Below are 15,645 nucleotides of genomic sequence, written 5' to 3' on the forward strand. Positions count from 1 at the left end.
TTTTCAGACTCAGTTGACAGTAATTGAATTTGACTTTGTAGCTGGGATGCCAAGTCTGTACTTTCCATGAACTGAGTTTTGAAGTGCAACGCTTCATCTGCTCTTTGCTGAAAATTCTGGAGAGCTTTCGACTGCTCCAAAAGAGCAGCTTCTTTTTCTTCCGAGGTCATTTTGAGCTTTGCCACTTCAGACATCTGTACATGCAGGTTGTTGTTAAGCTTTGAGATAGCTTCCTCAAGGTGTGATATCTTTTCTTTCAAGCTCTCACATTCTGCCTCTTTGGCTTGTAGATGTGAAGTCAGATTTTCAAAGGCAGCAAAAGAAGTACTTTGATATTCAAGACTTGACTGTTCCTTTTTTTCCAAAGTATTCTTCAGTATGGAAGACTCTGAAGTAAGACTGTCAACTTGGCCTCTGAGTGTACACACAGAATCTTTAAGCTCCAAAACTTTGCCTTCTTTCTCTTTTATTTGCTCCTCCTGCTCAGCAATCTTACCGCTAAGCTGCTGGATCAAATTCTCCTGCTGTTTTAAGGTGTCATCTTTTCCTTGGATGGCCAAGTTGAGAATCTCCTTCTCTGAATGTGCTGTTTTGACTTTGTTGTCTTTATCGAAGACTGCTGTCTTGAGATTTGCAACTTCTTCATGTGCTTTGGACAGCTCTGCCACGGTCTTCTGAAGCTCAGATTTCAATCTAGCATTCTGCTCACTGAAGGCTTGAATGTTGTCTTTAAAATCAGTTATCTCTGCCTTCCTCTGGCCATCCTCCTGGATCAGCTGACAATTTTCTGTAGTGAGTTTCTGCACAGATGCCTTCAGGTTAGTAATTTCAACCTCCATCTGAGCAGCACTCTCATTCATGGCCCCAAGCTGACTGCTGAGCGAAATGACAGATTCATTTCGTTTATTCAGCTCATCTTTATGGTTTTGGAACTCGTGTGTTACTTCCTTCAATGCTTGTTCTTTTTGCTCTAGCTGCTGTTTGGCCTCCAAGCACTCTTTCCTGAGGGACACTACTTCAGCCTGCATCTGTGATGCGAGCTCTTTCTGTAGCATGACTTCTTTCTGATGCACACTACATTCCTCTGCTTTCTGTTGCAACATGGCATCTTTCTCCATTAACCCCGACTTTAAAACTGATCCCTGCTCCTGAAGCATGGATATGGTATCCTGAAGTTGCAGCAGCTGGTTCTGTTGAGTCTTGATGTGTGAATTCTGTTCTGACACTGTTTGTTCTTTTTCAACCAAGGATGTGCTCAGTTGACTAACTTGCATTTTTAAGCCATCAACCTGCTCTTGTAAACCCTGAAACTGTTCATCCCTCTCCCTCAGTGCTTTCAATAAATTAGCACATTCACTTGTTTTCTCGAGTAGACCTACAGAGTTTGCCTGTTCGCTTTCCTTGAGGATCTTTTTTAATTCATCTGTGGCAAAAGCGAGTTCCTCCTTCTCCTTCAACAGTCCAGCAATTATTTTTTGACCATCTGAGATTTGAATTTCAAGGCCACAAGTTTTTTCTTGGAGTACATCTCTCTCAGCACTAAGCTCTGCAACTGATTTCATCTTCTGTGCTAACTCTTCCTTTAGTCTTCGATTATCTTCTATCAGACTGCTAATCTTCACGTTAAAACTGGAGTTCTGTTCAACAGCTGTCTTAAGCTGTCCATCAAGGTCAGAGAGAAGCTGTGTTTGCTGAGTAAGCTCCTTTTCTTTAGATTCACAAGCAGCATGAAGTTGGCGGTTGTCCTCGGTGAAAGCTTGGACTTGGCTGTTTAAGCTAGCCAGCTCTGTTTGACGCCGCTCAGCTTCACACTCAAGCTTTCTGGCATTTTCCTCCATGACACTGATTTGGTCACTCAGAGACTTGATAGTTGTGTTTGTGTTATTCAGTTCATCTTTGTGCTTTTGGCACTGCTGCGCTGTATTTTCCAACATTTCTTCTCTCTCTTCAAGTTGCTGCCTGAGCTGTGTTCGTTCCTCGTTAAGTGATTTCGCCTCAGCTTGCAGCCTGGATACAATATTTTTCTGGTTTTCAATTTCATTCTGCAAACTCTGGAACTGCTCCTGCTTTTGTTTAAACATTGCATCCTTCTCCAACAGCCCGGACTTCAGGCTGTTTTGTTGTTCTTGAAGTAAAGACAGAGTTTCCTGAAGCTGTGCATACTCATTTTGTTGGGCCTCTATTCGTGCTTGAAGTTCAGTGAGATTCTGCTCTTTTTCTACCATGTCATGGTGCATTTTGTCTACCTTAGACATCAAGGTTTGCACTTGTTCCTGCAGCTGGGTCACTGTCTCCTCCTTCTCCCTAAGCAGCTGCTGGAGATCACTGCATTCATTTGTTTTTGCCAACAAGATCTCCGAGTTTGAATGTGTGCTTTGCTCAAGAACTCTGTTTAGCTCAACAGTTCGAACAGTTAGTTCCTCTTTAGCTTTCTGCAGCACTTGAATAATTGTGGTATTTTGTGAATGTTGCGTTTCCAGCACAGATATTTTGGCTTGCAAGGAATCCATCTCAGCTGTAACCTGTGAAATATTTTTTGCACGCTCGGTCACTTCCACTTCAAGTCTCTCTCTCTCTTTTGTAAGGAAGTGCACTTGAGTCTCCAGACTGCCTTTGAATTCCAGAGCAGATGTAACCTTTTCATTTAGCTCTTTCACATTATTACGTTCAAGTTCAAGCTCCTCATTCAGCCCCTTAAGATTTTCTTGGAGCTGTTCTTTTTCAGTCGTTGCACTTTTTAAGACACACTCAAGCGTGGAGATATTTTCAGATTTGCTTTGAAGTTCGGTGCACAGTTTCTCATTTTCTGAATCCCGCAGTTGCAGTTCAGTGTTGAATTTCTGCCCCTCATCCTTGACCTGTTTTAGTTGGTTTTCGAGTGATGCTATCATTTCCATTTTCTCTTGCATCGTTTGTTTGATGCTCTGCTCACTCTGAACTTGCTCCTCTAATTGCTTTGACAAGGTACGAACATCACTCCTATATTTCTCCACCTGTGCTAAAAGCTTATTTTGTTCTTCCTTGAAAGACTTGAGTTCTTTTTCATATGTCTGCTCTTTCTCGTTAAGCTCTTGTTGTAGTTTGTCATTAATGGTATTTCTGTCCTTAAGCTGCAAAACAAGTCCTTCTGATTCCTGTAATTTCTGTGCAGATATCGCCAGCTGTTCCTTCAGTGAAGTGATGCATGTTTCACATTCAGAAAGATGATTATGATGGCTCACAGTCTGCTTCTGGATCTCCGCTCGAAGGTCCCGAATAGACGACTTATCCTTTTCAGCCTGCTTAATTAAATGTTCCACCTCTAACACTTTAGACTCTCTTTCATCTCTGACCTTGACCAGCTCCATCTCTGCTTCCTTAATTTTCTCCACCAGCTCTGTGATTTTACTATTGAGGGCCTGCTGGTCTGAATTCTGTGACTCTTTCATTATATCGGCCTCCCTCTCTGCCTTACGCAGTGCATTTTCTACTTGAACCAGGCTCTCGTCTTTGAGTTTGATCTCCTGCTTCAGTGCTGTGACCTGCTCTGCATCCTCAGCCATGTTCCCAACAAGGGTTGATATCTCCTTATCCTTTTCCACCAGAGCATCTTTAAGGATATCAATTTCTCGCTCGCAGCTTTGAAGGTCATGAATGAGCTGGGCTCGTTCTTCCAAATGGGAGCTGTTTAGTTTGTCCAGCTCCTCGTTTGTCTGATCGAGATCAGTTTGCATTGTTTCTATGGTGATTTCTTGTTTTTGTGCCTGAAAAAAATGACATAAAAACAGCATTGGGATTTTATTCTCAATCTTTTTATTCAACACAATGAAATAAAAAAATAAAAAAAAATTAGATTTTAAGCATACCTTCTCTTTCAGCACACTCAGCTTTTGTGTGAGGTCCATAACTTCTGTTTTCAACTCAGAGCACTGCTTCTCTGAAGTGGTGCATTTCATGGAAATGTTCTCAAGCTGAAAAAAGGGAAAAAAAAACATATGTGAAGTGATAAAACATGACAAATCATACCAAAAATAAAAAAGGAGCCCCAACTCTTACAGTGTGCTCAGTCTGAAGGAGCTTGTCAGACAGCTCTTTGCACTGAATGTCTTTTTCACTCAGTGATTCTCGAAGGCTGTTGATGAGCTCAAGTTTCTCAGATGTCTTGGCCAAAGTATTCTCCTTCTCAATGAGGGAGCTTTCCAGGCACTCCTGTGTGTCAGTCAGTCTAAAGAAAAAAATAATGACAACCAGAGGAAGTTTTACTTATAATTCAACTCTTATAGTACATACATGAATGCCTTTTACCCTAACTGAAACCATCATGAAAGGCCAAAGCCAGATCCTAACCTAAACCTAATTATAGCTTTAACCATAAAACCATGTCTTAATCCTCAAACAAGCTTTAAAGAGGTGTGAAAAAAAATGACTTCACTCACTGATCTTGAGAACCACTCATGATTCTCAAGATGGCTGCAGCCCACAGTCTGCCCACTCTACACATCCACCTTTTCGACAGGCGCAAACTCTCTCTCTCTCACTCTCTCTCTCTCTCACTCACTCACTCACTCACTCTCACTCACTCACACACTCTCACTCACACACTCACTCACTCACACACTCACACACACACACACACACACACACACACACACACACACACACACACACACACACACACACACACACACACACACACACAGTGAGTGTATTCTCATAGCACTTCTTTTCTAAACCTATAATTTTATGATTGCCTGCATGGGAAATCTGTAACTTGTAGCAACAAAAAACATGGATTATTCTCTCTGAAGGGCCACTGTACTAGTTTATTAAAAAACTGTCTCATTTACAGACAAAAATGAGGATGATGTGAAGTATGGGCTAGCTTGTTGACTGAAATTTGATTAACCCATCTGCCCATAGCCAATTTAATCAAGTAAATGTTTAATGGTTTGGTGCTTTAAAATACTCTTGAATAACAATGTTGAAAATAACCCAAATACATCTCCTTTCACATTTAAAACACTAATTGGTGGCTAAGCTTTATTGTCTGAAATTGACTGTGTGCACACTGTCTGTAATGGTGCTACTAAATGAATGGGAAAGCATTTGCATAAAGCACTCTGAAGAATTAGCAGTTCTGGAAATCTCAAGGCAAAGTAATGATGAAATCATTTGTTTCTCCTATATCTCGACTATATTCAAAGCCAGCAACCAAATGGTGTTTGTATATTAATAACCTACATTAATTTAATCTTAAGGTAATGCAATATATCAATACTGATGAACTGAGATAAAAGTTGAAAATTTATATTACATCAAAAATATTTGCACTAGCAAGCCACTTTATTAAGTATACGTGTTCAGCTGCTAATTAACGCAAATATCTAATCAGTCAATCACATTTAGGTACGTAGACACGGTCACAACTATCTGCTGAAGTTCAACCTGAGCATCAAAATGGGCAAGAAAGGTGATTAGGTGACTCTGACGGGGACATAGTGACATAGTGCCGGACAGAAACTGCTGATCTACTAGGATTTTACCAACTCAACCATCTCTGTAGTTTACAGAGAACGGTACAAAAAAAGAGAAAATATCCAGTGAGCAACATGCCAGATGTGAGCTAGTGAGCAAGTGTGTGCGCCATTTGTGATTGGCCTGAGTGATCCACTGCAGTTTGCTTCATTTTAGCAAAGCACCGCTGCACCAACTGAGTACTGGATACAGCAGAGACAATCTGTTTAGCCGAGTCATTTTCTTTTTACTATCTGAATTATTAGAGCTTATAGTACATTCCAGTCTATTTTTTATGTCCTTTATATACGTTGATGGAGCTATTAAATTCTACTACTGTTGTTTACACAACCCTGCAGCCCCGTAGTTCACTAGAAAAATCCAAACACTTAAGGATTTTTCCTTTTTTTTGTACTATTGCTATACCTTAGTATTGCAAACATGAATTATTTTAGCAGAATTTGAAAAACTAATGATGATCTAACATTTACAGCACATATATCATATACAGTAACTCACAGGTCAATACATTAATCAATAAGTCATTCCTGTTGCATGTCACATCACTCTTAATACATTACTTTGTGAAAAGAACTGAAGACAAATTCCGATGCACTTTGGTCACACTAGCTTACCCTTTGAGCTGTTCATTGAGGCTATTAACCAGCAGCTGATGCTTCTCTGCCTCTCTGCTTTGTTGACTTCTGACAGTGGCCAGTTGGCTCTGCAGTTTCTCTGACTCGTTCTGCAGTGGCAGAAAAACAAACATCAATACACAATTTTTAAGCACTTGATGAAGACATTTGCACTGCACACAAACATGGATGACATCAGACCTGCTGAAAACAGCAACAACATAAAATCTGTTACTGTTATCGGTCACCTATTTGTGATGAAAAGGAACTTTGATATTCAATACATTTGACATTTACAAAGATCAGCAGTGTGAATTATGGATAACCTGTGAGTCTGCGACAGAACTTTGTGCTTTAAGCGAACGTATTGACGAACATATCCAAGGTTAAACAAGCACACCACACCATTAGCCATCACCGCCAGAGGTGCTCTCTAACGCACACAGACATGAGCGACCCAACACACCTGAGAGACCCAATTTGGCTGCTCATCTTCATCTACATCAAACGTCACCTGTGTTAGAAGGATTTGTTACAAAATCCCAGTCCATGCAGTTCACTCATCATTTACTCAACAGTAGGTATGTTATACAAATGCTGCTTTGAGTTAACCCTGGGGCTACCACATATGGTGTGATGTTGGGTTGGGTTACCTGTAATGCCTCTATACGAGCCTGCAGCTGCAGTCGATCCTCCAGGTCTTGGCAGCGCTCCTCCAGGATCAGTATCTGCTCCTGTAGTTGGTTTCTTTCCAGCTCCAGCTCCTCCACAACAGACCGCAGGCCATCTGGAATCATTAGGAGAGAGAATAAATACTGTGGATACAAATAAAGGCCAGTAAGGTGCAGCTATCTGTAAAACTTCACAGAATAAACTAGCATACTGTGCACTTCTCCTGCTCTAATTTTAGCAGTAAAGCAAATGCTAAAAGGGAATGTAATAAAGTTCTATTTCCCTTCACTTATTTATTTTTTTTTAACATTTCTTAACAGATGTTTAAAAATTCAAAACGTAACTAGTAGCGCAAATGGGACACTAAACTGTAGGGTTGTCACTTTTATTTCAGAGTTACGTTAAAGCTCAAACAAGTGAAAAAATTTAAAAAATTAAATCTGCCTTTCAATGTAAAAAAAAAAAAAAACAGGATATTTTTGGTCTGTTTTGTGCGTTTGTTAACACAGAAAAATGGTGCAGAAATAAGCAAGCTGTGCTAAACAATTTATAACCCCACAAACTGAAAAGCAGTACTTGGAGGGATTTTTGGATCATCAGCCACAGAAAGAAAAATTTCCTCCGTTTGCTGAATTTTTAAACTGTTGAGTCATTCTGTCACAGCCAAGGTGCTGAAAATTCAACTAGACAGCTCTACTTTAGTGGAAAAGCTGGGGAAAAGTAGGGATGCATCAGCCCAACATATGGATCCAATATCAACCTGAGCTTGACCGAAAAGCTGAACTGGTCTCTGTGACAAAGGGCCGACGTAGTGGGCAGACTTTTTCAAAAATAAATAATTCTATATTGTTCTCCTACCAGACAACCTGTGCAATTGTCTTGCGATCTAAAGTGGTTACGGGGACTACTTGTAATCAGTCGCCAAATGTGAAAAAATTCTAAATTCAATTTAATCAGTGGGAAACCACCCATTTTTCCTATCTGCAAGGATGTTGCCTTTCTATTTTTATTCTAGTGTGACTGAACCTTTAAATATCAAAGAACTCCCAGTTGCTTTCTCACAGTGAGGACTACAGCTTCATTTAATACTGGTATCAGATCAGTACTCTGGATCAGCAGAAACCTGAGGCAAAGGTATCTATACCATATCAGAAATGGAAACAGTTGGACTGGTGTATCCCTTAGAAAAAGTACGATTCCTTCCAATAAAAAGTGAATCACTATAAATCAGCAATAACAAAATCCAAATTCTGAGAAAAGTGCATCTCTTAAGAGCATTAAAGACAGCTTCATTTATTGCTTAGAAGTCACATGTTAAATGCAAATCTAATGCTGAAGGATTAGCCACAAACAACCAAAAATGACACCAGTTTTCCAAAACACACTTAATTCTAATCTTCATCTTAGGATGTTTTTGTTTTGTTTGTGTGATTTATTGCTGGTGTATTTTTTGGTTTTATGAACAGTAACAAGAAGAAGCAGAAGCCAGGATGAGAGGGATTAAAGAAAAAGAAATAGTTGACCATGCAAACAACCAAAAAAATAAATAAACTTACCACAGATGGGAAGCATCTTGCCGCCTACATTTATATCATGTCACATGAATTCAGATCATTAAGACACAAACACTAGCCAGCTCGACCAGCATGCACATGTCCCCAAAATACTGGAAACTGATTAACATAAATGACAAAGTATAAAAATGAAACTCTTGGGCTCAAGTCACTTTTTGTCTCCATAATGGGATGAACTTAAATTTAGCTTGCTACATTGTGTAAGCAGAAATAAAAGCAAGCTAAACCAAGCTACCCCTTTTAATAATATTACTAACAATAAATAATAATATTAAGCCAATTTAAATAACACAGGCCATACATTCATATAGCAGCAGGTTAGATGAAAAACAGAATAAACCAACCAGCACCAAAAAACCAACACTTAATACACTAAGTTATGGTGTTATGGTGAAACCAAAAAACAAACAAAAAAGATAGACAGCTTAGGTCTCCCAAAGTAATGTGCAGGTGACTGTGTGCATGCCAGTGCAAACTGTCTAGCAGGTCTCACACCTGTGTCAGGAGTACTGTACTCGGGCCACCAACCTCCCATGTTCTCCCCCTCCATTGGTGTCGTACTCTCTGAGACACTTCGTGGGTCCTGCCCATCAAGCTCAAAGTCCTCCTGCCAAGCAGGGCAGTACATTTTTAAAGTAATCATTTGACATGTAGAAAATGTAACTCCAACAAAAATCTAAACTGTTGTTTTTATAAGTCTGTTGTGTACAAGGCAAACAGGATATAACAAAGGCAGTGACGGGACGATTCTTTCTATTCGAATAAAGTCAAGCCAGCATTTTTTGCCAGCTTCCAGCCTTGGGGCTAAGCTTCCAGTTCAAGCTCCATTATTAACTCAAAAATAGGAAAATGGTATCCAAATTTTTTAAGATGACCTATTGTTCTCATTTCCACCTCTCAATTTTAGGGTTTATGCTAGAGTAGTTATGTGCATTTGACACTTCAAAAAAAAAATCAGTCTTATTTAACTTATACTAGGCCTCATTACAGCCACTCAGTTTACTTTCATTTTTCAAAATCTGTAATTTAGGGGAAAAAAATATAACGCACTACATGCATTTACCTCCTCTAAATGAACTAAAATCTATGGAAGAATTTTAGGGACATAACCTCCAGGAGTGAAAAAGCTTTTTAAACCTAATTTTATAACAACTTCTTTTAACCAGATTATTTCTGTGACTGGTGTCATGTGCAGTTTTCAGATGCCTGCAGCAACTGATATCAAAGTTAATATGAATAACGCTTTAAAATAACTAGCCAAAAAAAAGCATTTTAAGATGACTGCTGGGTTGTGAGAATTTCTTCTAGAAGGACCATCATCACCTTGATCAGAGTTTGATTATTTTATACAGAAAATGCTGACAAATATCGCCCAGGATCTGAAAAATGATTCCTGATTGATTGGTATTAAGTTATACAGTTAGCATTTTTAAATATGATGCATATGGGAACATTTCAAGTATCCCATAGCATAGCAAATGTTTGAGGCCATGCTGGTATAACCATGGTACTGTCAGTACTATGAACCACCTACCTGCAGGCTTCGCTGGGTTGTAGCTGCCAGCTTCTTGGCCCTGTGGTGGCTGAGCCCCCGAGCTTGAACCAGCTCCTCCTCCAACTCCTGCTGCCGAGTGACCAGTGCTGGATCGGAGCAGCCAGGAAAGAACCAGTCATCCTCAATCAGTTTTGTGCCACAGGGAAAGGGGAATGGTGGATTGGATTGAGGGTGTATTTATGGATGGGAAGTGGGTTTAAAGTGGACTAGACAGAATTATGGAAGGATGACAAAGATGGAGAGTCGACAAGAAGCATGATGGCAAAGATGATGCTGTTGGTTTGGTGAAACACTTTTAACACCACAAATATACTTTGTGACAAAGAAAACCGTTGAATCCAATAGTGTAGGCGACGAGAAAGATAGTAAGACTGAAGTGAAGTACAGTGATAACAAGTGAGGATGGAAAAATGGAAAGTTACTCCAGGCATGTATGCACTTTTGTATTTGCATAAGGTATGTGAACCTGAGAAACACTTCAAAAGCAACATTCTGGTCAGAGCCATGCATACCTAATTTACATAGCAAAGAAAAACAGCATTCAAACAAGTGGGAGAGAGGGAGGAAAAGTGGCTGTGGGAGGAAGGAGAGAGCCCATCTTCATGAGTCACATTCAAAGCAAGTGCTTCATCACTGTGTGATGAAGCTCAATATGGATGCAGAGTTATTTAGAGAAACACCAGGCAGGTGCATATCTGAGGGGATTCTCGTGGTGCTTTGACTTGGATTTTCATTTAGCAGCAAAGGATGCAAGCAGGGGAATGTCGAATTGATTACACTAACCATGTTCCCATCGGTTTTGTGACAACAGGCCGATTTTGACGGGTCGGGAAGGAAAAGGCGGCAGCTCAAAACAAAGGTGGGTGCAGGAAAAGAAAAGGAGTTCAGTGTGTCAAGCACGGTCAGTGTGGGTTCAGCGCACAGGCAGATTTAAGCAAAGATGTGCATTAAAAATCACACTGTATTGTAATCCAAAATGATTTTAACAGCACAGCAGTGAACAATCATTTAGCCTCACAGTGCTGAATCAAGTCTCCAGCAGAATAGAGCCAGTCTGCCACATGCTGGGCATTTCACCCACACTGACTACAGCAGCAGGGATTACAATAAAGAACATGCAGGAACAGGACAGATGTAACATCTTATTAGTAACCCCCCCCATTGATGCATGAAAAGCTGTGACCTGTTTTCCTCAATGCAATTCATGATTAATCTATAATGTTAAACAATAATGCTCTTGTTGTGAATATGCCTGTTATGGATTTTAAAAAATATACATTTTTTAGTTATGAAACAACTTCCTCTCTTCCACACTGGTTATGTCTTTTGCCTTTCCCTAACTTTACATTATAAAGGTGGTCTGAGAAACCAAGTATACAGGTGACACTGTTTTTTTTTTACAACAGTAAAATAAAACACCTGCTACTGTAATAAATCTTGCACTTACATCAGCCACATTATTATTACAGTGCAGCCAGGCCTTTTAATGTATGTATATGACATCAAGTCTGTCCAAAATGAACATGAAACAATTTTCAAGTGGCTTGGTGTGTGAATTTCCTGATTTCCCATGCCCCCGTCCCCCTGACTCATTCTTGTTTCCTCCATGCCACCCCTCTTGGATACCTCCCAGATTTTGCTGAATTAATTGTGTTTTTCAGAAATGGCTTTGATTGGACAGAGTAATTAAACAGAGTTCTTAGAGCCCATTGGAGGCAGACATGGTGGGCTGCAACTTCAAAACAGAAACGCTCAGCTTAGAATGTATTTAAAACTACTTTCAGTTACTTCCTTATTCACAAGAGGGCGCCACAGCAGGTAGCTCTGCATGTTTCTGATTTAGCAGATTTTTTAATTCTGGATGCCCTTCCTGATGCAACCCCAAAGGGCATCTCCTGCTGGGAATGAACCAGGGACCTTATGCAATTTCACCACAGACCTTAAACACAACTTTCTGTTTAAACCAAATTTCATGTGAATGCTCAACGAGTGAGACCATTACTTTAAAACATTTGAAAACACCATAAACAACATAAGCAGGTTAGCATGAATGCTTCCTGTAGTAACTTCATCTGAATGAAATGACCAAAATTACACCAGTGGGCATGACTAAGACAAACTCTCCCTTCAGACTGGGTCTGATGAAGGACAAAACCTTCCTAAAATTTTCTGTCAGCACACAAATAAAATGCTAGTGGAGTGGAACACATGGCTTGATAAAACTACAATTAATTGCAATTTTTTTTATACATAAAACATAATTTTTTCGTGCGGGCTTTCAGTTGATTTTTGAATCTTTTGAGTTTTATTATTTGAAATTGGTTCATTGATGTCAAATACACTTGACTGATTGAGCAATTTAATAGTCTGTGGCACACAACCACAACTTCAAAATCAACAGTCATAACTGGTATTAAAAGAGACCATTAACCATCTTACTGTGAGAATGATGTTGGCTTCATGTAACTTGAATCATTTGTGCACGACTCTTCTATATAAAATAACTGCATGTTTAGCACTATTATTACATTTTATCTGGGTAACCAAGGTGGACAAACTGAGTCTGAACAGAACAGAGGGAGCTGTAATCAAAAGGTTTGTGCATGATTTTAGAACTGTGACACCATCACCCACATGAGTTAAAGACTGCACCTGTGCTGTGATTTTTGTCTGTATTTACATGTAAAATGATCACTGAGAGAAGTTGAAAGCATTCCTGGTGCATTTCCTCCATGTAGCTGCAGCAGGAGCACAGCTGGAATTCTGTTGTTGAGCAGTAATGTAGATACTTCACATTTTTGAAGACAAAAGAACTCATTAAAATGAAATGTGCTAACTGAAGCAGAGAGTGTATACATTTTCATATACCAAAAAAATTAAATAAAAACCAAATCCCAAAACTGAAATGTGCATCCCTGCGCTGTGAACAATTACCTGAGTAGCTGACAATTTATGTACAGTTGTATTAAGCTCTCAATAAATAACTATTTATTGAATATCCTGATTCTTACATCAGAGACTATTGCACACTCATAGAAATTAAGAAAAGCTGTAACTTCAACAACATTAGCCCATAAAGCAAAATACAGTTATGGTATCTGTCCCATATGAAGCACAGGCCCTTATGTCAGCAGCTTTGAAAAAGTTACATGCATTAGTCCTCTAAACAGGGTTAGTGCAAACCTAGTCATCCCACCACAAGAGAGCAGCAAATTTCTTTAATTATATTGTCACCAGGTTATTATTGTTTGTGATTTAAAATATCTTAGCACACAGTAATCAAAAGCTGGTAAGAAGAAACAGTAGGACAGAGGAAAAGAAAGGGGTAAAGGAATGGAACAGAAGAACAACACAGGAGAAAAGAGAAACCAAAGAGCAGACTCTAAAGTGCAGCCTGGCACTGCACTGCCTGTCGTTTGCCCCAGCAAAGGCAAAACTCAGGGAAACTGCAGGCAGTACAGTGTGCAAGAGCTACACTGGAGGTTTGGAGGAGCCTGCATGCACAAAACTGATGGGAAACTGTTCTGGGTGGCTGCTCCCATCCCTGGAGCAGGGGCTGGAGAAGAGGCGGGGGGTGGGGTGGGGGTTGGGGGTGGGGTGGAGTTCCATGAGATGGGAGGCAGCACAGAATAAGCCAAATCTCACCAATGACAACAGTGAGGATGAGAAAAAATAAAAGAAAAAAGGTACTGTTCAGTCAAACAACAGGGGAACATGAGGAAAACAGTAAAACAAACTGGATCTTTCTCTACAAAAAACAATTCAAGTTTATTATTAGGGTAATTACTAATTCATACTGGGTTTTGCTGAACAATATTTTCCTCCCCTGCACACTTCAACAGAAACACAAACTAAAGCCTCAGAATGATCATAAAGCTACATTTACAGCTCTTAAAGTGTTTCAGTAAGAACTAAACTTTACGGTCAGTGTTACAGGTATGATTGACTGTGGGAATATTTTAGACCAAATTAATTTCAGTGAGGCATCAAACTGGTAACTTCATATATTTCTCAGTTTGATTTAAACTCTGCATGTGCTAGCAGGAATAACAATCATGTTAGTGCTAAAACAATCTGACTCTCTTTATACAAAGTATTATTGTGTGTAGTGATAACTTGGTGAACTTTGGATGTTCCCCAGCACTGTTCCTGTTATTTTATGTAGAAGCTTTAAAAAAGTATAACACAGAAAAGTGTAACAAAGAATGTTCATCACTTACTTTATTCTATATTGGTAGCTGTTTCCAATAATGTTTATAAATTGCATGAAATTTGCATGACGCTATTCCATTTAGTCGAGCCTCAAGAGCAGATTGCACCAGCGTACAGCACTGAAGTTTATCTGAGGCACAGTGATGCCAGAACTAAGTTGACATATCAGCACCACAGCTGCAACTATGGTACAGTGGCTTACAAAAGTATTCATACCCCTTGAACTTTTCCATATTTTGTCACATTACAACCACAAACATAAATATATTTCACTGGAATTTAATGTGAAAGACCAACACAAAGTGGTATAAAATTGTGAAGTGGAAAGAAAATTATACATGATTCAAAACATTTTTTACAAATAAAAAACTGAAAAGTGCTGTGTGCAAAAGTATTCAGCCCTCTTTTCTCTGAGTGCAACCAAATGCATTCAGAAGTTGCCCGATGACTGCTAATGACTAAAAAGAGTCCACCTGTGTGTAATCTAATCTCAGTACAACTACAGCTGCTCCGTGACGGCCTCAGAGGTTGGTTAAGAGAATATTGGGGAGTAAACAGCATCATGAAGTCCAAAGAACACAGCAGACAGGTCAGGAATAAGGTTGTGGAGAAGTTTAAAGCAGGCTTAGGCTATAAAAAGATTTGCCAAGCTTTGAACATCTCACGGAGCACTGTTCAATCCATTATCTGGAAATGGAAAGAGTATGGCACAACTGTAAACCTACCAAGACAAGGCCGTCTACCTAAACTTACAGGCCGAACAAGGAGAGCACTGATCAGAGATGCAGCCAAGAGGCCCATGGTGACTCTGGACGAAATGCAGAGATCCACAGCTCAGGTGGGGGAATCTGTCCACAGGACAACTATTAGTCGTGCACTGCATAAATGTGGTCTTTATGGAAGAGTGGCAAGAAGAAAGCCATTGTTAAAAGAAAACCATAAAAAGTCCCATTTGCAGTTTGCCAGAAGCTGTTGGAGACACAGCAAACATGTGGAACAAGGTGCTTTGGTCAGATGAGACCAAAATTGAACTTTTTGTCCAAAATGCAAAACGCTATGTGTGGCGGAGAATTAACACTGCACACCAATCTGAACACACCATCCCCACTGGTGGTGGCAGCATCATGTTCTGGGGCTGCTTCCCTTCAGCAGGGACAGGGAAGTTGGTCAGAGTTGATGGAAAGATGGATGGAGCCAAATACAGGACAATCTTGGAAGAAAACCTGTTGGAGTCTGCAAAAGACTTGAGACTGGGGCGGAGGTTCACCTTCCAGCAGGACAACGACCCTAAACATAAAGCCAGGGCTACAATGGAATGGTTTCAAACCAAACATATTCATGTGTTAGAACGGCCCAGTCAAAGTCCAGACCTAAACCCAATCGAGAATTAGTGGCAAGATCTGAAAACTGCTGTTCACAAACGCTCTCCATCTAATCTGACTGAGCTTGAGCTGTTTTGCAAAGAAAAATGGGCAAAAATTTCAGTGAATACTTTTGCACACTG

At 39.8% G+C, this 15,645-nt stretch overlaps 1 protein-coding gene across 1 annotated transcript in view; it reads right to left on the reverse strand.

Moving 5' to 3' along the window:
* LOC115776801 (golgin subfamily B member 1-like) overlaps positions 1–15,645 on the reverse strand; it is a 39,158-nt gene that overhangs the window by 13,071 nt on the left and 10,442 nt on the right. Inside the window, 8 exon segments of the mRNA XM_030724574.1 lie at positions 2–3,743; positions 3,846–3,950; positions 4,036–4,204; positions 6,129–6,238; positions 6,595–6,642; positions 6,782–6,915; positions 8,903–8,981; positions 9,909–10,015. Of these exon segments, the coding sequence (XP_030580434.1) occupies positions 2–3,743; positions 3,846–3,950; positions 4,036–4,204; positions 6,129–6,238; positions 6,595–6,642; positions 6,782–6,915; positions 8,903–8,981; positions 9,909–10,015 (4,494 nt within the window).

Source organism: Archocentrus centrarchus, unplaced genomic scaffold (assembly GCF_007364275.1).
Source record: "Archocentrus centrarchus isolate MPI-CPG fArcCen1 unplaced genomic scaffold, fArcCen1 scaffold_37_ctg1, whole genome shotgun sequence".
Taxonomy (NCBI): domain Eukaryota; kingdom Metazoa; phylum Chordata; class Actinopteri; order Cichliformes; family Cichlidae; genus Archocentrus; species Archocentrus centrarchus.